The sequence below is a fragment of the Ischnura elegans genome, chromosome 4, assembly GCF_921293095.1.
Source record: "Ischnura elegans chromosome 4, ioIscEleg1.1, whole genome shotgun sequence".
NCBI lineage: Eukaryota > Metazoa > Arthropoda > Insecta > Odonata > Coenagrionidae > Ischnura > Ischnura elegans.
In genome coordinates, this window is record NC_060249.1 from 63,984,582 (window position 1) to 64,007,648 (window position 23,067).

At 37.2% G+C, this 23,067-nt stretch overlaps 1 protein-coding gene across 4 annotated transcripts; it reads right to left on the bottom strand.

Moving 5' to 3' along the window:
* Positions 1–1,384: 1,384 nt before the first annotated feature.
* LOC124157605 (adenylyltransferase and sulfurtransferase MOCS3) lies at positions 1,385–23,065 on the bottom strand. 4 transcript variants are annotated; one of them, XM_046532472.1, is made up of 9 exons: positions 22,992–23,065; positions 22,428–22,605; positions 13,702–13,783; positions 12,843–12,935; positions 8,440–8,560; positions 6,496–6,824; positions 5,778–6,052; positions 5,006–5,231; positions 1,385–1,608 (listed from the first exon to the last, which is right to left on the bottom strand). In XM_046532472.1, the coding sequence occupies exons 2-9, from the start codon at positions 22,440–22,442 to the stop codon at positions 1,460–1,462; spliced, it is 1,290 nt and encodes a 429-aa protein (XP_046388428.1). In that variant the 5' UTR covers positions 22,443–22,605; positions 22,992–23,065; the 3' UTR covers positions 1,385–1,459. The 4 variants fall into 4 exon arrangements, with proteins under 4 accessions (XP_046388428.1, XP_046388425.1, XP_046388426.1 ...); XM_046532469.1 differs by having other exon boundaries at positions 22,299–22,605; XM_046532470.1 differs by lacking the exon at positions 22,992–23,065 and adding an exon at positions 22,802–22,948 and having other exon boundaries at positions 22,299–22,605.
* Between the last annotated feature and the right edge of the window lie 2 nt (positions 23,066–23,067).

The window sequence follows — 23,067 nt, forward strand, 5'->3', positions numbered from 1 at the left end:
TTCATCGCGCATTCAGCTACTGCTCCCGAACCATTCCACTCATCGGGAAGATCATCACGAATTCGAAGACTGCAAGGATGCAGGCTTCCCCTGATGTCAGTTTTGTCTCTTTATGTGGAACAACAGCTCTGCAATGACACATCAAAGTTGCAAAAGGATCGAAATTTTCAATTAAACAATAGTAAAAAATGGCATATGCACGGGCCCCTGGCTGAATGCATACCATCAATACACCAAAATTCAAAAAATTATTTTCACCACTTCACATTCTAAGCTCATCCAGGATGAACCCACAAGATGGAACTCCCTTCTGAAAATGATGAGGCGTATTCTGGAACAGAAGCAAGCAATAACATTGGCTGCCTCTAACCTGAGTTTTAATGTTGACATGACTCCACCACAGTGGGATGCTATCAAGCATTTAATCTAGGGATGAGTCGATTCCACTTTTTTTCGATTCCCGATTCCGATTCCATCGATTCTTACTCCTTATAGCAGGTGGGATTTTGATTTATCTGTGGTATTGATGTGGCATTTTTTAGTGTCCCCCCCCCCCCCCAGAAATTCCTCGAACTTATCCGCAGAACTTCTCCCGCCAAGGACTTTTCGTGCTAAGGTTTTTCGCGCAAAGGATTTTCGTGCAAAAAGGCCCTGTAGCAAAATGTCCTGTCTCGCAAAATCCTGTCTCCAGAAAATGCTGCCTCCGGAAAGCAGCATCCGAAAGCCAGCACCAGAAGCCAGCACCAAAGGCAGCACCAAAGCCAGCACCGAACCCAGCCTACCTGCAATCCAAGACTTATATAGGACTACTGCGGAGGAATACTTACTCCTTGGCAAGCAAGGGGAAATCGGTGCCTTAATGTAATTTAAACCGTAAAGATTAAACCCCTGAAGACGATGGAGGACTCAGCCGTGAAACGTTGGGAGAAATTACCGAATACCACTGCCGGTTGGAAACCCGAGAAATTTTTCATCAAACTATACAGATGGGAAAGCCTAAAATTTTACATTAGATGAAATTGAACGCTAACAGACATTTAAGGATACAAAAACTATTAAGCTAATAAAAAATTTGATAAAATTTGGGGGAGAGGGTCAAGACCCCTGTGACCCCCCCCTAAATCCATCACTGGGCACATTACCTTCAGAGACACTGTTTGGTGCATCAGAAAGGCCCCTTAAGGGCCCATGGTTATTTCAAGTCACCAGACTGCACACCATAAAAATTTGGAATTTCTGAAAGCGGAATAAATTGCCATGCAACTATCAATGAGTGTGTCTTTAACTTCATTAGCCTGAAGTCTAAAGCAATACACGTAATCTTGTGGTTTGGGTATAGTATTATACTCTTGAAAGAATCATCCTTCAATGACAGAGAAATATGTATTGTGAAAAGTGAAATTTTATTCATAGATTATGTTTCATGAGTTACACAGGAAAACAAGAGGAATGCTCAGATTCAATAGTGAGGGAAAGTTGGATCAATCTCTTCTGACCATTCATGGAGACCACCTTTTATGTCTTTGATGACCCAATCCTCACCAAAGAGCTCTTGAAATTTCTTTACTGCCCTCTGAGAGTCATTTCCACGTCTGCAGAAAACATACACTGAAAGAGAGTAGAAGAGGCTTGTTAGATTGAGAAAATTAGTTTCTGATTTCTCAAAGGAGTCCGAAGTTTACCTTATTTTGAGACCGCAACTACTACAATCATATTCGAGGTAGATAAAAAAAATCAAGGCAGAAGAATTTGACCTCAGAATATGAGGGAAATTGAATAAAATGGAGGTAAATATGCATTTTACCAGCTACGACTGTTACACATTTTGCTATTTTTCTCCATCCCCAATTTTATTTATTATGTTTAGTTTTCTTTTTCTGGGCAAACTCAAGTCACTCTTTAGGCCATTTTACTCGGGGCACGCACTTGCACAATCTGACGTGTGTTCAAAGGTGTAGTCAAAATTGCATTGTGTAAAGCGGTGAATTGCTAGAACACATGCAAGAATGCATGGACGTGAGATGGCAAAACAGCCCTTGTTCAAATTTCCTTTGTTCATTCACCCAATTCCGTACCATAAAGAGAAATGAATGCAACCAGCACAATTACTTGCCCTCTGTAAAATGGCCTTTAAAGTAGATGCATCAATTCTTCTCTACCTATCTTTTTTCTTAATGAATTACTTGTTTTAAATTTACGCCATCATCTTGAAAAAAATCTTGGCTCTCCATCAGCCCATGTCTCTGATATTTCTCTTTTACTTTCCAATGACCATCCAGTCCATAAGTCATTACCTTAGAAGGAAAATATCAAGTTACACAAGAACAATGGAAATGTGTTTCATCCCTACTCCATTTCACCCACTGACCTTTTTCATCCTACCTGCTTCAATTCCCTATTTCTGGAGAACAGATGCAGAGTGAGTGACTTACTGGACCTGAAAATGTCTCGACAGCTCGGCAATTGGATGACATGCACGAGGTTCAAAAAAGAATGAGACCAAACACGTCGCATTTTTAAGATTATTTACCTTTTTAAGCTCTAATCAATTGAAAAAAAGCTTTTTAGTTACAACAAGACTATACCAATATTCAACATTGTCCAAACAGCACAATTTTAAAAGAAACAAGCATGGCAAGCACCATCGAACAAGAAAATACGGCCTGGAAACATCTTACTGGAATTGTCATATAGCTCGCCTGGCTTCACTTTGAAGGCAACAACGTCACAAAACGATCTGACATGTTCGTCCTTGACTCCCTCATTTGTAGCCTTGTTGCTTGTAGGCGGAGGGAGCACGCTTCCTCCCCTCCACCTCTGCTTCACGTGCTTCTGATGACCACCCCTTCCTCTAGCTGAGCTAGAGATGGAAACTTAAATTCATTTCATTGAATTCGGTACATGGGATTCAATTCGTGCCAATGAATTGGTTCTTTAAATCTTTCATAATGAACCAAATGAATATCAAATCCATGATAATATCGACTCCATGTGAATATCCAATCCTTGCGAATCTCGCATCCATAAATAATGCTTCAACATGGAAGAAGGTTCTTCCATGTATTGGACCCATATGAATCTGTTAACTAGCTGCATTTCAAATATTATGACAGGTAGCTACTCACAGTGATTATATTTTTCATTTAGACGACCTCTTTAATGAATTGTTTTCAGGTTATAAAACCTCTTCAATTTGTCTGAATATTATGCTATACAAAATTATTAGTCCACAATTAATTTATTGTGAAATGTAATTACTTTTAATATAACTCTAAAACGAAGTTAAATCTGTCAAATTACAGACATTTTTTAACTGTTCCATTGCATGCAAGCATTTCTTAAAGAATTTCATCCATATTAAAAATTTATTCGTAAGAATTCTTAAAAAAAACTTTTAATATGAATTATTAATTAAGAATTATATTAATTCCTTATTAAAAATTCCCGTACCTCAAGGATTTTCATTTTACTGATATTTTCAGAATACTTATAGTAATGATTACTCCGAGAAAAGGATTTTATCATAGAATAACGTTCAATGAAATCAGGGTATACGTACTTTCATTCACCACACTAAAATACCTACATAATGCAGATACCTAAGAGCCAAATCATAATAGTAATTAAGGTGAACAGTTCATTATTATTACCAGCCTCTATTACCATTTGTCATAATCTAATGAAATTTCACCGCCTTTCGTGGATGTCAAAGCAGTCAAGCCAAATTCAAATTGTTGTTATTGAATGACTTGGATTCGGTGGATATGAATCTTACATCAAATCGTTCATTTGGAACGATTCGAGTAGAAAACTAGATTCAATTCATTCAGTTCATGCCATTGAATCGTTCATTTTTAACAATTCATTCATGAACGACGAATATCTACGCTGAGCAATCGTCTCGTACTGTTCCCCCAACTCATTGCACGTGATGTTAATGTTGTTCTAAACATTGTAAATTGTTTTGCAGATTGCACAGTTGCAATTTCATTCAGTAATATATTGATAAAAATGTCTTTCATTGCGTAAAAACATTTGTATTGCCATATAGGGAAGCATGTGCATGCACTGTGGGGTGAAACTATTGCGAGAAAGTGAAAAATCCACCTCACCACAACTGAAGCATTTTCGGGTGAAACACAAGTATGCGATAAGAAAATGACAAAATTTGGGGGAATATATGTGGAAAATTAAAATTCAGTCAATGGTTTATCCAAGGATTGGAAGATTGAAATTTTTGCTGAAATCCTATATAAATATGCATGAGGAACTATACTAAACACAAACTAAGCAAAAAAGAATTTTTTTATCGGCCGATTCTGACGACTTCCATGAAAATCAGGTCTGCATTGAATGTGTTAACACCATTTACCTAAACTTCACACAGCTAAAATTATAAAATCAAACAGAAATTAATGAAACAAGTCATAAAACTAGGTGAATTCAACAAAAAAAACTAAAAAAATAAATGGAGATTCATTTGATAGATGAATCAATGTATGAAGAATACAAATGGAAAATATGACTGAGAAATAAATTATTTAATTAAATAAAACGAGTAGGCTAGGAAAGGTACAATTTCACAAAAATCTTTACTATATAAACATGAGTAGTACCTCTCAAATATCAAAGTTTTAGAAAAATTTTTTTGGAATTTTTACTTAATCCTCTGGTGAGGTTTTAAGGATCTTATCAGGTACTTTAACCCAACATCTAAGCTATAAACACACACCTCATGAATTACATACCACATAGGTGCAGAACTTAAAGCAACTGTAAGCAAGCAAGTGATACTTTCTACTCTGCTGGCTCATGCTAAGCAGAGGGGCCATGCAATTATCTGTGCAATTTGCGAGTGGGGAAAGTAGATTAAGAATTAGTATAAGAGGCACACACTCATTTTTTGTTAAAATTTTTGGGGGAAAAACGTAAAAAAGGCAAAAAAAGGCTCCTTAAACAAGTTTGTATGATATTTTAAACATGAACACTGATTATAAATCAATACCTGGAAGTTTATCAGTTTTGGAGGACTTGGCTGCTTCCTTGACAACCTCAGGGGCTCGTGTTAGCTCACTCATGGGTAGGCTGACAGCAGAACTTAAATGGCACATATCAAACTCTGCTTGACTTCTCACATCTAAAAGGACGTGCTTTGTTTCTTCTTTCAAAATTTTATTGTAATCGTGAACTGAAATCCGTTCATTTTCCTTCAGTAGTTCAATTGATTGTGCCTATAATAAAATTTTTAATAAATTCATTTAGAGGCGTAAGAAATAAATCAACTACTCCTTTACAACAATGTTATGATGGCCACTCTCACACTTCCAAATAAGTTGTAGGCACATAAAATGCACACTTGCCATTTGGATTTTTTACCCAAAGGGAATGTGATGCAGAGGTGAGCTCAAACTCAATATGGTGATCAATACTAATTCTGAAGACATGTAAATCAAGTCAAAAACCAATGATAAAGGCCCGGCAACATGACGTATTAAGGGGGGTTAACCTTCCAACTATCAATTTGTAACACCCATCAGAAATGATCAGATGTTATATTACATATAGGGAACAGACTCTAAAAAACCCAAAACAATGAAGGATAGATAGGATAGGATGAAAGATAGAAGGACAATGAAGGATAGATAGAAACAATGATAGATAGGATTAAAAAAAAAACAAGTTTTGAAATGTTATATATTTTCTGATGTATATTATCCTGAAATATTTTGACCAAATTTAAGTAACAGTATAAAAACTTCAATTGCAACAGCACATACCTCATTGTGGACACGAACACCACATAAGTTTTCATAATCCATGCCTCCCAGGGAGGTGATAGTTGGATTAGTACCACATAGTGGACAATTAGGGTCAGCTGAACGTAACCTCACAGAGCGAAATGAACATGTAGCTGCATCAAATAAAAGAAGCTTCTTGGCCAATGATGAGTCATTTGAATAGCACTTCTTCTTCCCTCTTTCTTGAGATTTCAGCTTTCCCATCAATATTTTTATCACCTCAAGTGCCTGCAGTATTCCTATTAGCCCTGGAACTGCAGAAAAAGTTATTTCATGCACAAATACACAGCAATTAAAGTAGAACAAATCACCCAATTGAGAAAAACATACTAAAATATTAAATCTACCTAATTGTGAAAACTATTAATCCTAACATACTGCATCTAATTAACCAGAAGCATTCCTTTATGGAATTACCCAAGTAAGTATATAGGTACATACATAGTGTGAAAATTTGACGGAGGTAAAATCATTTATCTTGACCAGATTTTGACCTTGGGTCTCCCAAAGTTACGTAATATAAATGAGAAGAAATATGTCAGTATGAAAAGGCTAGCACATAGGAAAATGGAATGGGGAGGTGCGTCAAACAAATCTTACAATTTTTCACTTATGATGACAATGATGAGACAATGGATACTTCAAATTAATATTTTTTGACACTGTATGATAACATTGTACTCAAAGGAATTCATACCTACACCAAGAACACCACTGTCACTACAATTGGAGATGGCTTCCACAGGAGGAGGAGTGGGGAAGAGGCATCGGTAGCAGGGAGGTTGGGGTGCCCCCTCCTCTGTATCCCTTGCTCCTCCATACACTGTGAGCTGACCTTCCATTTTCAAAGCACTCCCTGAAACCAGGGGTTTCTTCCCCGCCAGCCAGCATGCATCGTTGAGTAGGTAACGAGTTGGTACATTATCTGTTGCATCCACAACCACATCGTATGGCTTTATTATGTCAAATACATTACTTGGCTCAATTAACTCATTGTGCCTAGAGATTTCCAAATCCATGTTAAGCCTGAAGTAAGAAGTAAAGGTATTAGTTAGCAGTCATCTATTTGCATTTTAGCTACTGGCAGACATTATTCTGAATATAAGTCGCATACATCTTATTCCTCTTAAAGTCTTAGTTAATCACTATTGTTCTGAATGAAGGGCTTCATTTTAATCTTTGAGTTTTCAAAGCCATTGATAATTTCTGCTTGAGTTTTCCAAAGCAAGTTATATGGAAGTATTTAACCCTTTCAAGACGGTGGAGTTCTCGCCTTAACATGACTGCTGGACTGAGCCCCTAGAGACTCTTCTGTCCCCTCTGTACCGAGCATTTTTGCAGGACATTCGTGAAGAAGGGTCTCGTGGATAATCACACACTCTCAACACCAACCATTTTTGACCCTTCCTAGTAGGGACTCCGCATTTTCTCAGACTCCGAGGGTAGTTAGGCTCCCTCCTTTCAAGGTTTATAACCCTACTAGTGGCATTGGTTCATGGTCAATCATCCTTTTTTTTATGTGAATCAGGTAAATGGATAATTGTTGCTTGTACGTAAATTGTAGACTTTGAATATAATTCATTTTCTTCTGAGAATGGTCAAATTTTGAACAAAGTTCTAGCATCAATATTAACACATTTAATGCAGCAACAATTTCAGCGTTGATGTTTATATTGAAATCGAGATATAAGTTCATATTTATCGTAGAATTTTGCTTAAAAATTATAAATGCTGCTCAAAAGACAAAGAATTCAATACTTCATTTATATTTTTTGAGAATGGAACAAATATTTATTTCTAAACTAGCTGAATGAACAATCGAATGACCGCAGTCCCTTACCTCAAAGAGGAATAATATAAGACAAGAGGTCCGGATACTTGCTCCTGGATTTCGAGGGTACGGCCTGATTCCAGCTTTGTTTGGCCCTGAAACTAAGACTTCGCAAACCCGCAACCATCATAAAAGGGGGAGATCAAGGAAATGTATAATTTCCTTATTTTTTCGCCTACATAGGAAAATCTCCGATCGAACAGACATCAAAATTTGCAGCTTTCGTCTCCCGGGTCAAGAAATGTCCTGCCGCATATTTTCATCATTAGTAGGGAAAGGGTTAAATTAGGTTTTTCGAAAAATATTTCTGTAACAAATTTCCAATTTGTTCTGATTTTGGTTGTAAGCCCAAAAACCAGAGAAACTGAGAACTGAAGAATCGATGGAAAAATCCCCGACATTAACCATATACACTAATCCAAAGCTTTACGTAACTGTAACTAATTGAATACCATTTAACTTGTGTTGATGGTTTTCAAATCAAAAGGAATGCCTAATCTTGGACTATTAAAATAACTTCAACAACATCATACGCCGAGAAAACCTCAGATCTTTCTTCAAAATAGGTACATATTTTCAGAAAAAACCCTTGCCTCTACAAATAGTTTTTTAGTTTGCCATCGGAAGTCATGCTCATTTACAGAGGACCAATGACAATCTCTGCTCAACATAGAAATTACATTGATTCGACATGAAGCTGAGAACAACATTGTTGTGAGAGAGTAAAAAAAAGTCTGTATGTAATGTCCACTAGAAATTTGATAATTTAAAACATACATAGACATATACACTTAAAAGGCAACAACATACCTTTGGAGGGCTTCAGCTGCAGAATCTACCTTGGGAACTCCAACAGTAACTTCTGTGTGGAGGACCTGCCTGTGTAAGTTGCTCAGTTCCACATCATCATAATCAACCAGCCCAAGACGGCCTACAAAATGAAAATTATCGAGTATTTATAAAACGTTTTTCTTAGCCTCACTTGGTTTCTGTCTGTAATGGTGGAATTTTGCAATTCATTTTAAATTAACTTCCTGGTTAGCCAATGTCCCTTCCACTCACTCTTTAGTTACAAAGTAAAAAAATTTGAGTGCCTTTGACTTCATGCATAAGAGGTTCTACTGTTCTTGATCACCATCCCATTTAATGGGCACAAAAATAGCTTAAAATCACTACACATGAGATTCAGTAGGCTTTTTAACAACTGCATCACTCTCATTAACCCTCATATTGTAACCGTTGCCGTTTGGCTCGGTTCATGGATTATTAAAGAGGCGTTTACGAGGTAGGGAAGGCTTGTGTAAATTTTGTAAAGGGTTATATAATTTCGTGTAAATGCTTATGTAATTTTGTGTGAATGTGTGCGTGTGAATGACTAAGTTTTGTATTTTTCCGTTCCCCACCCCTCCCACGATTCTTCCGTCTACGAAGTGTGGAAAGTTCCGTTGTCTACGTGATTCGTAGCATGTTTCCCCCCACCCCACTGTGAAGCCGGAACACCTGCATACGGAGGTGATGTAACCCTCCAACCCTGCCCTCCACAGAAACCCCCCCCCCCCTCCCCTACGGAAGAATAGCCGAAAAAACCTGTCCTGGGTTTTTCCCCTTGCCCATCCCCCTCCCAGAAGGTGGCTATATAAGCAGAGTGCGGGCAACATCCAGTCTACTATTTTGCTTGAGAGGTCGGCCGAAGGCTCTGTTGAACGACCCATCCATCCTGTGAGGAGAGAGTGAGAGAGAGGCAGCCCAGCGTGGAAGAAGACGCGATATTTGAAAACGGCGGTGACTTGGAAAGAGAAGATAAGACGGTAGCTTTCTAGCACGCGCGGCAGAAGACGTCAATCCACGAAGGAGCTCTCTCATCCCACAGCGATACTAGTCGCAATATCGAGCCAGCCAAGGAAATCTTCTCCACCAGCAACTCAACGTGAGCAATAAGTACTCTAGCCACCTATAATCCCCAAATTTCAGCAGAATCAGAAGAGCCCCATTCCCCCCTCTCTTCCATTCAAGAGAAGAAGAATAGTGATATATTCCCGTGCATTTTTTTAATATTTTTTTTAAGTCCCCCCCGTGTCCCCGTGTGTGTGTGAATGGTTAATTGTAGTTATTAGGACAATAAGTGATAATTTGGAATTGGCGTTTGTATTTTTCAAGCATTTTTGTAATATTTCACGCCAACAATTGTAAGCAGGGTTTATTTTCTTTTTTGTCATTCATTAATTGTTGTTACAGGGTATTTAACTGGCCAGTAGCAGTAGTTTAATTTTTTTGTTATTCAGAGAGCCAATTATTATTGTATTTTGTAGAACATTTCCCAATTGAAGTGCACATTAAACGTGTTGTTGGAATTGTAAACTGTTACGTAAGCCTTCATTATTTCGTACGCGCCAGCCTCCATTCAGCAAGTGAACCCACCCCAACTTACTTTTCCATTTCCTTTTCCCCCCCACCTCCCCTTGCCCTCGAACCACGACCCGCTCACCTTGAGCGATCCCTTCAAACTATCCTCCCCCACCCCTGAAACCCGAAAGTGAAACCTGGACGGACGGACCGGGTTACAATATGGATTTACAAATTTAGTTACGTTGTTGGATTTTCGGCGCTGCAGCGGCGCCGCGTAATTTTTTGTTATTATCTTTCAAAGTTAGCCTGAATTTACAAGTTTTCTGATTGATAATGGTAAATATGTACATCCATTATCTTTATTTCTCACCGTGTTTTGCTAGATTTAACCCATTCTTGTGGAAGTTATAACAAAAAATCTTGAACGCTGAATTCTTTTCCATTTTTTGCCGTAATGCTTTCTATTTCTGCTCCCTTTGTCTGTTATTTTCGAATGAAAGTTTTAATTTCATGTGTTATGGTTGTTTGAAATATTTTTTATGATGCAGTTCTGGACTAATCCCGCTTTTTAATGTTTATATTGTTTATATTTTTATGTATCTAAGTACTAAAAATGAGTACAGAATAAAATTCGTTTATGCCCATATGACATAATTTTTCTTCACTGCGTCCACCCATATGTTTTATCTTTGCAGTGTATACAGAAGGATAAGTTTTTAAACGTTAATAATGAAACAGCTGTAGGTGAAGTGAGAAGAGACGGGTGTTACTTTCGTGAATTTTACAGGATTCTGGCGATCAAGGCAAATCTTACGAATATTCTGGGAGCTCATAACCTGCAATTAAAAAAATTAAGTCGTATAAGTTTTGAAATATAACAAATAAGGGATAGTTAGGGATGTGTTCAACGACCTAACGCCGCTTTGGAGGTTGAGCTAGAAGAGCCGATATTTTTTTTCGACCGCGGAGCCCCATTCCCTCACTGAGGACGTTTCCTTAGAGATGAACGAGTAAATGTGATGCGTGGGAGTGTACCAGATGAGGTTTTACTCCTGGATTAGTGGGAAATCCAAGAAAATAACTTCTTAGAAGTATGGGTTATAAGTAGTAGGGAAGAAGGAAGAGGCGCCTATTTTCTTTCGTCCAGCTCTACGTGAGGGACTGAAGGAAGAATGTTCTGGGGTGACAAAAATACTTTCAAGCTGGGAGGACTTCCCTCACCTTTTCTTTCCGTAGCGTTTCACTCACCGAAACATTGAGACTATCCATAACTTCCCACTAACCTTCCTTATTCGTCATTCACCACCTTATTCCCACAAAAGTTGATTGAACTTCTCTCCGCCCTAATGACCCACCCGAGCTGGACCTTCTTGGAATGAAGGGAGGGACACCGCAAGGCGTTTTGACAAGGCTGTTGTTCCCTGTCCCTCATGCAGCGATGGAAATATAAAGAAAAAGCAGGCTATTGTATCTAATTGTCTCCTTACACTCCCATCCTTTTTCGCGATAGGGGTTTTCCACTCTTACCTGGCCTAACGATCTGGGTATTTCCTGATCCTTGGCAGTCGACACACTACCACCCCTTCACCTCAAAACAACCTACCTGGCATTCCTTCTCCTTTCTCCTCCTCACTCACCCCTTCACGTTACTAAAATCCCAATATCTGTGCATTTGAGTACACAAAGAAACGAGAAATATATTTACAAATTTTCACTTCACCGCAAATTGTCTATTCTCTTATTCATCATGCAACGCTTTTTACTATGTAAATACTGAACTAATGGTCAGGAAAAAGAAATTATTTTCTATCACACAATTAGTTGGGTAGTTATCTTGATTTCACCCCAATTGTAAATTGTCACGTCATCGGTAATTATATAAACGTCAGCAATTTTGCATTGACTATCGTAGCCGCAAAGGTATATTTTCGAATGAGAGGTACAAGACGTATAATAGTAACCGTGCAATGTGTTCTTCACGGTAGTCGGTGAAACCTCTGTATCTCCTGGTAAGTTACCGTTGCTCATTCAACGAAAAATATTCACACGGCGGTGAGGAAGCATTATTCTACGAATTCGGAAAATGCATTATGTTAAAATTTTCTTAGAATTGCTGCTTTGTGTAATTCTAAGCAGAGTAACATTGGGATTTATTCAAAGGTGACTATCACCACGGCAGGTACGTGGACGCGGAGCGGAAGTGCCCAAGCAAAACTAAGACGGATGCCATGGAAAAAACAACCTTGCTTAGCCATGAGTTTCTATGAATAATTCTTGCAAAAAGATGAAGTTTTGTCAATGAACATTATATCGAGGCAAACATTATGATTCTTAGCGAAAATAGGAAGCAAAATTGGTATAGTAATATTTTCCTTTTGTTTAACAATTTCAATTTGTTTATAAAGTTTAGAAATTTAAATAATAATATTATAAATAGATTATAGCATTTCATACGAAACATAATTGCTTTGACATTAACATTGAGAGAGCAGTCCACGACGTAGTGACGAGAAAATACTGAGCGCCGCAGCGGCGCAGTAAATCCAACGACGTAACTTTTTTCATTAGAGGCCAATAAAATGTAAACTATTGACACTATTCAAACAAAATTTTATGTGTAGACGAAGAAAGCAGAAAAAATAGACTACTGAAACTTTCAAAATGATCCATTGGAATGGAAAATTTTTACACCACTTTTAAAACCACGAGCGACGCTAAGGCGCAGATAATCCATAAGAGGGTTAAATGTGTCATACATTCTCACATACAAAGGCTATGGAAACCTAAACCAAACAGCTACCTCGAATGAAATATAAAGTGGATATAAATGCAAACTTTCTATCATAACAAATATATTGAAGCCTCACCAACTCCGGCGGCGGCTAGATACAAGGCAACAGGGCAGCCTATTCCACCACAACCAACAATTAATACTGAAGAGTTTCTAAGCACAGCTTGTCCTAAAATGAGAATGCAAGAAAAGATGAAAATAAGGATTAATGCACTGTATAAGAAAAAAAATGAATACTGCCGAACATGGATACATAAATAAATTACTGAGAAATCAGATGAATAAATCAAACATTCCCTAAATTTTAATACATAGCAGGTGTGGTTAGAAAATGAGAGTGGACAAAAAGTGGTTAGAAAATGCCACATGAAAAAATAAACACGAATTTATATTGGCATATTAGTTTCAAGCACATAGCCAGAAGGGGGGCTTCAGCTCCCCTGACCCCAAAATTGTTTCCCCTGTGGTGACTACCTGGAATACATCTGCTGATTAGACAACATGTGACACTCCATTTTTTGATATTGTTAAATATAGTGCCAATGATGAATCAGTGATGAATTTAACATTCAGAACTATGAAATCGATATATACCTATAGCTAATTTAATGAATTCTATGGATATCCGATACGTGAACAGGAAATAAATTATCAGTATAGGCAACCCGCATTCCACCCATGATCCCCCGACTCAAATTTCTGGCTATGTGCTTGATTAACATGCCTACATTTTGCTGATTTCATAAAATTGCTATAGGTACTGAAAATAAAAATAAATGAAATTTAAAAAAGCACAAAGTCTGTTTACTCATTTTATATTATATTGGCAACAAACTCGAAAAAAAGCTCAAAAATATTTTAATTTGGTGGGCTCGAGTAAAAAAAGTTTCACTTTCTTAATATTGATCATAAAAACATTAAATTCATAACCATACCAGTAGTTCCAATTTCAGGAAGAATCATTTGCCTGCAGTATCTTTCCACATCATTTTTCCCAAAGCCCTTTGTGGCTTCAGACTGTGAAAAAAAGAATTGAAAAGAAAATACTAATCAACAGATACATACACAGTACAAACTTTTGTAGATTGTTTTAATATATCAAGGCAATGAAAATTAAACATGGCATAATTTTTTTTCACCTAAGTATTAACCCTAATAGAGTATTCGGAGTATAATTCAATTATAAAAAAATTGATTTGTTTCTTCTTTAAATAAAAGCAATCCCGAGATATTTTTTACAGCAAATCTGATCAGAGAAAATCTTAGCCTCAGGAAAAATATGGTGTACAGCCCCTTGTAGCCTCATCCCTCCATCTTTCCAGCTTTGACTTCGAAGTTTCTCAAGTATTTTATTCTACTATTAAAAAGCCACAAATTAATACATATATTCTGTCAAATCTCACTCAGGACAATTGCAAAAATTCTCATTTAAAACTTAAAAAATATAACTCGGATGCAAGAAAACTCAAAACAACTCATCATGCATCCACACTTTATTTATTCTGAATATAGTTTCAACACTAAGTACATTACATCCTTATAACAATATAAAAAAAATTCAGACCAAAGAAACATGAGTTCAGGTATTATGACAGCTGTTTCCAGCTGGCTTCCACAAGATGAAAGCATGTCGGTGTTGACTATGTCTACACACAATGAAATGGTGGCTGACGCAGAAAAAGTAAATTTTGAGTTGCGGCACCTGTGACCCACAGTGGGGAAAGCAGCAGGTTAAGCAAAGAAACCAAGTGATGTAGGCCATTGGCGAATTTGGTGTTAAAATACAGCTGGTTACCCACTCGGAGTATTTCTCTGGAATGTGAGTATACATCCATCACACCGTTTTACCCATGTCAGAAGTGCCCTTGTCTATTAATGACAATAATCAACTTTGTCCATGTAAGCTTATTCCTCAACTGGGTATTACTATTTTCCCTAGGGTTTCAGACAATTTTAGAGGGGGTCGATTCAATGACTTTTTGTCATATCTCTTCTATTTCACCCTAAACATTTGTATGAGTGAGTCAGTCAGTGGTTGGAGGTGGGTTTCATAGTACACATGTAGCTATATATGTAGCTTTATTGAAATTGCCTGCTATGGAACAAATCCGAGAAAATAAATATCTTCCTCCCTTTAATTATTTTTTTTACTTGCAGCTGATCTTGAAGCCATCAAGTGCATCCAGCGGGTTGCATATAGTGAGTCCACCTCTAGATATAGAGGTTAGATGCTATATAAGTGGGTTCTCTCATCGAATAAGCAGTCGTGGACAAAAAGCAACAGTGTTCTGTGGCGGTATTGGTCTATCCTTGGGTAAGGTAGGCCATTAAAATGATACCGAAACCTATGAAGATGCGTGACTGGGGACCGCAACAATTATGCTTCTCATCACTCGGGGGAGAGGGCAGCAGCTCTTCCTTATATGTGCAAAGGTGGAGACCATATTGCTTGGTACAGCAAAATGCATTTCACTATGGGCGTGATAACATTTACTTTAACAGTTGTAGTACTGTGATGTGGAAGGCTAGGGGAAACCACCGTTGTGGTCGACGTTCAGAATAGAACTACATTTAAAGTAGTGGAGCAGTGAATTTCAATAAAAATGCAACCACTTCACATGCTCCAGGGCTTATCCAATGCAAGTTAGCACACAGGGGCTTGATTGAATAATTATTGAAACAATAAGTATTGTTTAAACTATTGAAATTACACTTAAAATTACATTTTTAATGAAAATTTATTTTAAAATAGAAATATTTTGAATGGTCTGCATCATGACCGTCATCTGTTGTAACCACAACGCTCTTGCAGGAGTAAGCTGCAGTACAGAAAGTTTACAACAGATAGCAGTCACGATGCAACCATGCAAAATATTTCTATTTTTAAATAAAGTTTCATTAAAAATGTAATTTTAATAGTTTAAACAATACTTATTGTTTCAGTAATTATTCAATCAAGCCTCTGTGTGCTAATTTGCATTACATGAGCCCTTGTTTGCACTGCAGGAGCATGTAGAGTGGTTGCATTTTTATTGAAATTCACTGCTCCACTACTCTAAATGTAGTACAGTCTCAGTCATAATTTTTGTAAGATATTTATATGTGTATAAAGAACATTCTGTAAAATTTTCACTTGTTTTCATTCAGTCCCTTTTTAGATATTGCCCTACGAAAATCAACGTTAAAAGGCTTTCGGCAATGTTTGACAAGCTCTAGAAAAAAAAGGAGTGGATTCTCAGCACTAAAACTTATATGTACTGCAAGTAGTTTTTTTAGCATTCAACCCAGAAATAACATTTTATTTGTGAGTCTCATTTCCTTCATAAAAATTTATGGTGTTAAAACGCTAGTATTGACAAATTTTTCCAGAGTTAAGGAAAGATTTTGACTGACTGTATTTTATGATAGAAAAATTATAAAAATGGTTTTCAAAAGTTCTTTTCATAATGAAGTTTTTTTTATTCTGATATCTTTTTAAATAGCTTTGAAATTAAACTTTATGCAGACCACGTTTTTCATAAAAATTTACCCACCCACCATTTTAAAAATGGCTGCCAAAAAAAGTATGGCTTGTAAATTTTTCAAATAGTGTTTTGTGATTGTCTACTACCAATGATCAAAAAATCAGGATAATTAAAAATGTCAAGCAACAAATTTTATTCATATTGGGTGGTTTGAAATGGAATGACCCCCACATTACCATCCAGAGGAGTTGCAGTTACTCCACTCACTTTATATCATGACATGATGGAATTCTCTTTCGAGTAAAATATTTCGGAAGTAAACTAGTCCCCCATTTGGACCTAGGGGCGGGGACAACTCAAGAGGGTACATCGGTCAAAGGTGGTGGAATGTTAAGGATACAAAGATGGAACGTTAGATCACTTCGTACCTGCAGTAGGCTATAGAACTTGAAGGTGGAGATACAAAGAATGAACTTTAACATATTAGGGATCAGCGAAATGAATTGGCCCCAAGAAGAAGACTTTTGGAGTGGAAGCTACAGAATGATCCACACAAGATCGCTAAATGGTAAAGCTGGAGTAAGGATAATGCTCAGAAAGTAAGAGAGGATTTAGAGTAAGGAGGGAAGGGGATAGAATGATAAATAGAATATGAGAATATAAGAATGGAAACATGGCAACAATTGTGGGCATTCATATAAGTCTAAATGTGATATTTAAGCATGGACCCAAGTTTTCCAAATCAAAGTTCAATTATCGCAGTTTTCACTGGCATGTGGTAACAGATTGGTAAGTTGAATTGTTGGGTGGCCTTTGACAGGCATCCAAGCAATTAGACCTTTCATGGTCCATTGTACCAACCCCATGTTTAATCTGCTCACCACTTAGCATAGAGGGGACTAAAACACTACGGTTGAAGTACAAATGATTCACCATTCACCCATCCAGCCCCAACATTGCATAAATTTATCCCCTTGATAGTATGGGAACCACTGAGTTGATTTGATTATGCCATTGCCCTTAGTGACTGGTGAAGTACGTTAAGCAGCAGGCTATGATTCTCCTTGTGACAGGATGCAGTTAGAGGGTGTGGTAAGGAAGGAAAGGGGCAAAGGGCAAGAGGGTGAATTGGGTATTACTTTAGCAACAAATAAAAATAAGTATGTACATGGCAATTTTAAAAAAATCAAATTTTTTAAATGGTTTGCATGAGGAAATATTACATATTTTGATTTTAGAGTGAGCATAATGATTAACTTTGTATTCCACTCATTTCTGTACTCACATTTCAAAATGTAGGCATATGGATTGAGGGCAGTGATAACGTCTTTAAAATATCATGAATGCTGATGATTGCAGATAGAGAGTGAGAAAAGTTCTTGCAAACTTATGAGCACTGCAGGGACAAGTGGAGATTTATTCTTTTCTTTACAAAGATTATCCTCCAGACTTTTGAAATGCACTTTTCCTACAGAAAGAACATGCAGAAAAGAAAAAGGCTGGTAGGGAGTGTTAATTGAATATTAGCAGGGGGAAGACTTTAACCATATTCTAACATTGCTATTTGATCTCTGCTTACTTTTGAAGAAGATGGTAAAAGGAAGACAGGTAAAAACTGACAAGTGACCTGGGATGTCAGAATGCTCCTTAAGTCTACGCTAAAGCCAAAAGGGCATACAGGCCACTAGTTGACTACAAATTGTACTTAGCTTGAAGCTTCTTGTATGGGGCCATGTTCATATATGATTTCAGGTAATAATGATTCCAGTATATAATAAGATTACCTTTGATGGCTAATTCTTTTTTTTTACAAGGACACGCCTTCAGACTTGTACATTGCCCTTTTTTCCACTGAAAACTTGCATGAAAGGACTGATAATTGTGTATATTCATGATGCTGCATCATGTGAATTACCCAATTATACTCCCAAAGCATCCCCTTCCAAATTCAGGTAAAAGAAAATGATTCCAACAAGAATTATTGTTGGAGGATCCTTTTTATAAGAGTGATTAGCCATTTGAATACCTTTGTAGGAACTTTCACAAGAAACCATGATACATATTGAGAAAGTTTTCAGCTAAATGACTGAGGTTCTGGGGGATATCAAAATCAGGCTTTGTTAAAGTTAACCACAGAGGAAGCACCGAAAATATGAGTACACATCATATAATAATAATAATGTTTATTACGGCCATACATCCAATTTAGCCCAGAACATGTACATTTCTTTCAATATCACTCTTAATAAAATATTCTTAAAATAATAAGTATTAAATGAGAAAAGGAGCACTAAAATATGAATTATATTAATACAAAAGATATTGCTCAAAATAACATAAGGTCAGACAGTATTCGAAAATGATAAAATACACTTCTTAAATGTGGAAAGTTTATTGCTAAAATTATCAATACTGCCAATAAGGGAATCATATAGTTGAGGGATCCTGGTTAGAGGTGAATCAAAAGTGAAATTTCTACTACAGTATTTAACATAGATTAATTTTGTGCTTCTGGTGGAGAAAATGTGGCATTGAATGGGATCAGTTGAAGTAGGGATGGACAGTTAGTAAAGTCATTGCACAGATTACCAAGGAATAGCAATTCAGCAAGATTTCGTCGAACATGAAGTGGATATAAATTCAATATTTACATTGTGCGAAAAATCCACAGAGAAAAAATCATTCGCCTTGACCGGGATTCGAACCCGGATCCCTCGATTTCCGCTAAAGCTAAAGCTCTAAATTCCGGCTAAAGCACTCGGCCGGAAATTGAGGGATCCGGGTTCGAATCCCGGTCAAGGCGAATGATTTTTTCTCTGTGGATTTTTCGCACAATTTGTGCATTGCGGGTGACTCCCGTAAAGTTATCACCGTGGCTAGTCTCGGTATACTTAAATTCGTCAAGAGAGAACACCCCTTGTGTTCAAAGTTCGGGCTTTACTCTCCAGCTGTGGCGCCATGCGCACGATTTGGACTGCTCGTCGCATAATATGCTCGGCAGTCCATACCACCATGTCCGGTATAGTCCACAAATTTCCACAGGGAAGAATGACGCCTCGGTAGCTTAACTGGCTAAAGCACTCGGCCGGAAATCGAGGGATCCGGGTTCCAATCCCGGTCAAGGCGAATGATTTTTTCTCTGTGGATTTTTCGCACAATTTATGCATTGCGGGTGACTCCCGTAAAGTTATCACCGTGGCTAGTCCCGGTATACTTAAATTCAATATTTACATTGTTTCTGCATATAGGACATCATGTGTTGAAAATGAAGCATAATAATTTACAATTCTTAAAAATTTCATTTCAGCTTTTTCTAAGCTATTAATATAAATTTTATAAAGTGGGTTCCAAACAATGGAATCATACTCTGAAATGGGACGGACTAATGATACATACAGTAGACTCCCGATTATTTGGCTGCGGTTTATCCGAGTTGCGGATTATCCATGCACGATTTTCAATCTCGCTCAATTTTTTCTGTGATCTTTATAAAAAAATCAGATGCAAAATCATTGGAATTACGGCATAAATGCTAGGATACACCGGGCTTATTATTTCCGCCAGAATCCCCTTCGTAAAATGGAAGCGATCATACTCTAGCTGCATTCGCAGGAGCACCGTGTTCCTGTTTGCCAAGCCTCGCAGTGCGCGACCGTGCTCCTTGATCACGGATACACGTCGTGCAGCAGTTGCGCCGATACACGCCGCGCAACTTGTGCGAGATGCAACTACGTGGCGTGGTGCCTGAGTGTTGTTTACAATGTCGAGCAGTGGTTTTGAAGCATTCGTGCAAACCACTTTTCTGTGTCCGTGAACACACAGCCACGGATGTGTGGTTTTCGAAACCAGGCCTCACATGAAGCATTGATAATATGAGTACAACCATGTTATCGCCGCTAAAAAGATCGCAAACTGGCAAAGAAAGCTCTCATTGATTAGCACTCTTACATAACAGAATAAATAATACTATATTGTTTGTTTTACGTAAATTATGAACATTACAAGACATTTACGAGTAAGTTTGGATTGTCCATGTTTTCAAATTATTTGTGCCGTCTCTCCCCATCATTAGCCCGGATAATCAGGAGTGTACTGTATATATATGTTTCTTAACATATTAATGTCTTTCAATTCATTAGTAATCCAAGTAATAAAGCCTAACATATGAAAAGACTTCCTAACAAGAGATGAGATTTGGTAAATAAAAGTTAAGCATTCATCAATAAGAACCCATGAGTCCAGGTAATTACATACGGTCTAGGGATAATTTCACCATTAATGGAATAGTCAAATAGAATGGGATATTTTTTATGATGGAAGGAGATTGCACTACATTTTTTATGATAATGGTCATAAAATTTTGAGCACACCAATTACTAATTTTCAATAGATTAAGTTAAATAGATTAAATTTCAATTCATTAAGTTTGTGACATTCCTGTGGGTTCTTCACTACAATAAATATTTTAATGACAACGGCATATATTAAAAGCGGAATTGGAGAGTTAGCATAGCTAATATCATTTATATAAATCGAAAATAGAACTGGCCCAAGGTGAGAACCCTAAGGAACTGCTGCACATACATGAAATAAATGTGAGGTAGTAGATTTAACTTTTACTAATTGTTTACGACCAATCAAATAGATTTGGATCCATCTCCACATCATTCCATTTAACCAATGAACTCAATTTATGTAAAAGAATGGAACGATTCACTCCATCAAAAGCTTTTGCAAAATCTGTATAACTGGTATCGATTTGATAGCCACCGCCAAGCCCTTCAATGAGGTACCCGGTGAACATCAATAAGTTAGTTGCAGTTGACATGCCTTGCCTGAAACCAATGTGTTCTGGCACCAACACATTTTTTAAAAATTTGTTGCCAATCTGTCAAATACAAGGCTTTCCAAAATTTGGCTATAACACATTGAATTGCAATGGGACGTTAATTACATTTATTATTTGACTTGTATATAGGAACTAAGTAACTTGATTTTAGGATATCAGGGAAAGTACCCTCATTAAATGATACATTGAAGAGAACATAAAGAGGATAAGACAATGCAGAGCAACAATTTTTCAATTCTGATGGAGGAATTTTGTCAGGACCACTACCTTAACATACATCATGACTTTTTAATTTACTGATAATTTCATCGACAGATACTTATAAGGAGCAAAAGTTAATTTCTAAAGGAAGAGTCTCAAAGTTAATTTCTACGTAGATGAATGCATGATTGTAAGAAATTTCTCATGAATAATGCCATCACGGAATCATTTTAACTCGTTTAACAGAGCAGAAGTCATTTAGGAGAAGCCTCCTAATGCTGACTGCAGCATTGAAAACAAAATAGACAGTAATTACAGTAAATTTGAATTCATTAACAGAAATGCGCGAACAATGCGTTCAAACAGCCTTTCTTTCCTTTCAGAAAACAGAACTCACTAGAATTTTTGTGGTAAGTAGGCTTCACTGCAACCCAGTGGCGCCGACTCCATGGGGCCTGAGGGGGCCCGAGCCCCCTCGAAGATTCGTTTGGGGGGGCGGAGCCCCCTCAATAATTCAAGAAAATAATTAAGTTATATTATGCTTTGTGAAATCACAAAAATATATTGGTAATTTTTTTCCCATGTTTGACGATAGTTACCTTTTAAAATAAATTCAACAATGTGTTAAAACAAATAATTATAAGGTTAAGCAGGTTAACAGAATCAGGTGGTGTGAATCATGACAGCTTTTCGGCGCTGCGACACACTTTGGATTTAACCTCTTCCCGGGGAAAAACCTCCGATATGGGCCCCCCCAATATTTTTTATAAGTCGGCGCCCCTGCTGCAACCTTCGGTTAATGACTATACAAGTTCATATTTTGTAGAAGAGGCACACCAAAGCCAATTTTCCTTGCAATGATTAACATGATATGAATCGTACAGGTAACATGTGATATCGAATGAGGCGAAAGTCTATTACTGAGCAATACGTAGCTATAACCATCTACTTCACTGCGAACGAGTTACTTAAACGTAGTATCTTAATTCTAATATAAGTACAAGCATTAAAGACTTACAAATTCATAATGAAGCCGCAAGAGCTCATTTTCTTTCTGTTTAAGTTTATTCCTCATACAATAAACTTCATGTTCTTTGGCCTCAACTAGTTTGAACAAATCATAAATCTCCTCATCGGAATCACTTACATTGAGTTTATCCATGAATAAAATATTCCTATGATCGGTTTCGGTTAAAACAGATCAAAGGCCACGCGCACAAAACAAGTTGCTAACAGTGCTACGCGTGGGATGAAAACAAATCCTCGTCGCCCTGGTTACTGCACGATGCGACACAGCTCTTTTATCCCAAGAAGGAATCTGAAACCTAAGAAAATGCAGTAAATTCAGGTTTTGGCATGACATCATCAAGTAAGCGACTGATAAAAATGAAGGGATAAAGTATCAATTCGCCGAGTGTGACAGGTAAACTTTACTGTCTACTGCGTGGATAATGAAAAACAGAGATGAATGGGTGAATTATCTAATCCCATCAATGAATCACTTGAAACTCCAAGGATTACTTTTGGGCGACGTAATCATATAGTTCCAAGATTTTATGCTAACTCAAATCCAAGGATTATGAAGGTTAAATTGAAACTATTCATGTTAGTATTGTTCTGCAACCACTTATGTATTCCTGAAGCGTAATTAAAAAAAGAAAATCCTTCACAATGCAAATGAATCAATGACCAAAGAAAGAAAAAGAAATACTTTTAAATTGTGTCGACGGTCTCGAAACGCCGCGACGCCGCTATTCGCTGCTCACTTTTTTAAAAATATAAAATAA

What these genes read in the sequence shown, in the direction of transcription:
- LOC124157605 (XM_046532469.1), bottom strand. Translation starts at nt 22,442, where the DNA reads ATGGATAAACTCAATGTAAGTGATTCCGATGAGGAGATTTATGATTTG. An exon ending in TCCTGAAATTGGAACTACTG is followed by an intron (nt 12,936 to 13,701) that starts GTATGGTTATGA and finishes TTCTCATTTTAG; the next exon opens with GACAAGCTGTGCTTAGAAAC. An exon ending in GTGTTCGTGTCCACAATGAG is followed by an intron (nt 5,232 to 5,777) that starts GTATGTGCTGTT and finishes ATTTTATTATAG; the next exon opens with GCACAATCAATTGAACTACT.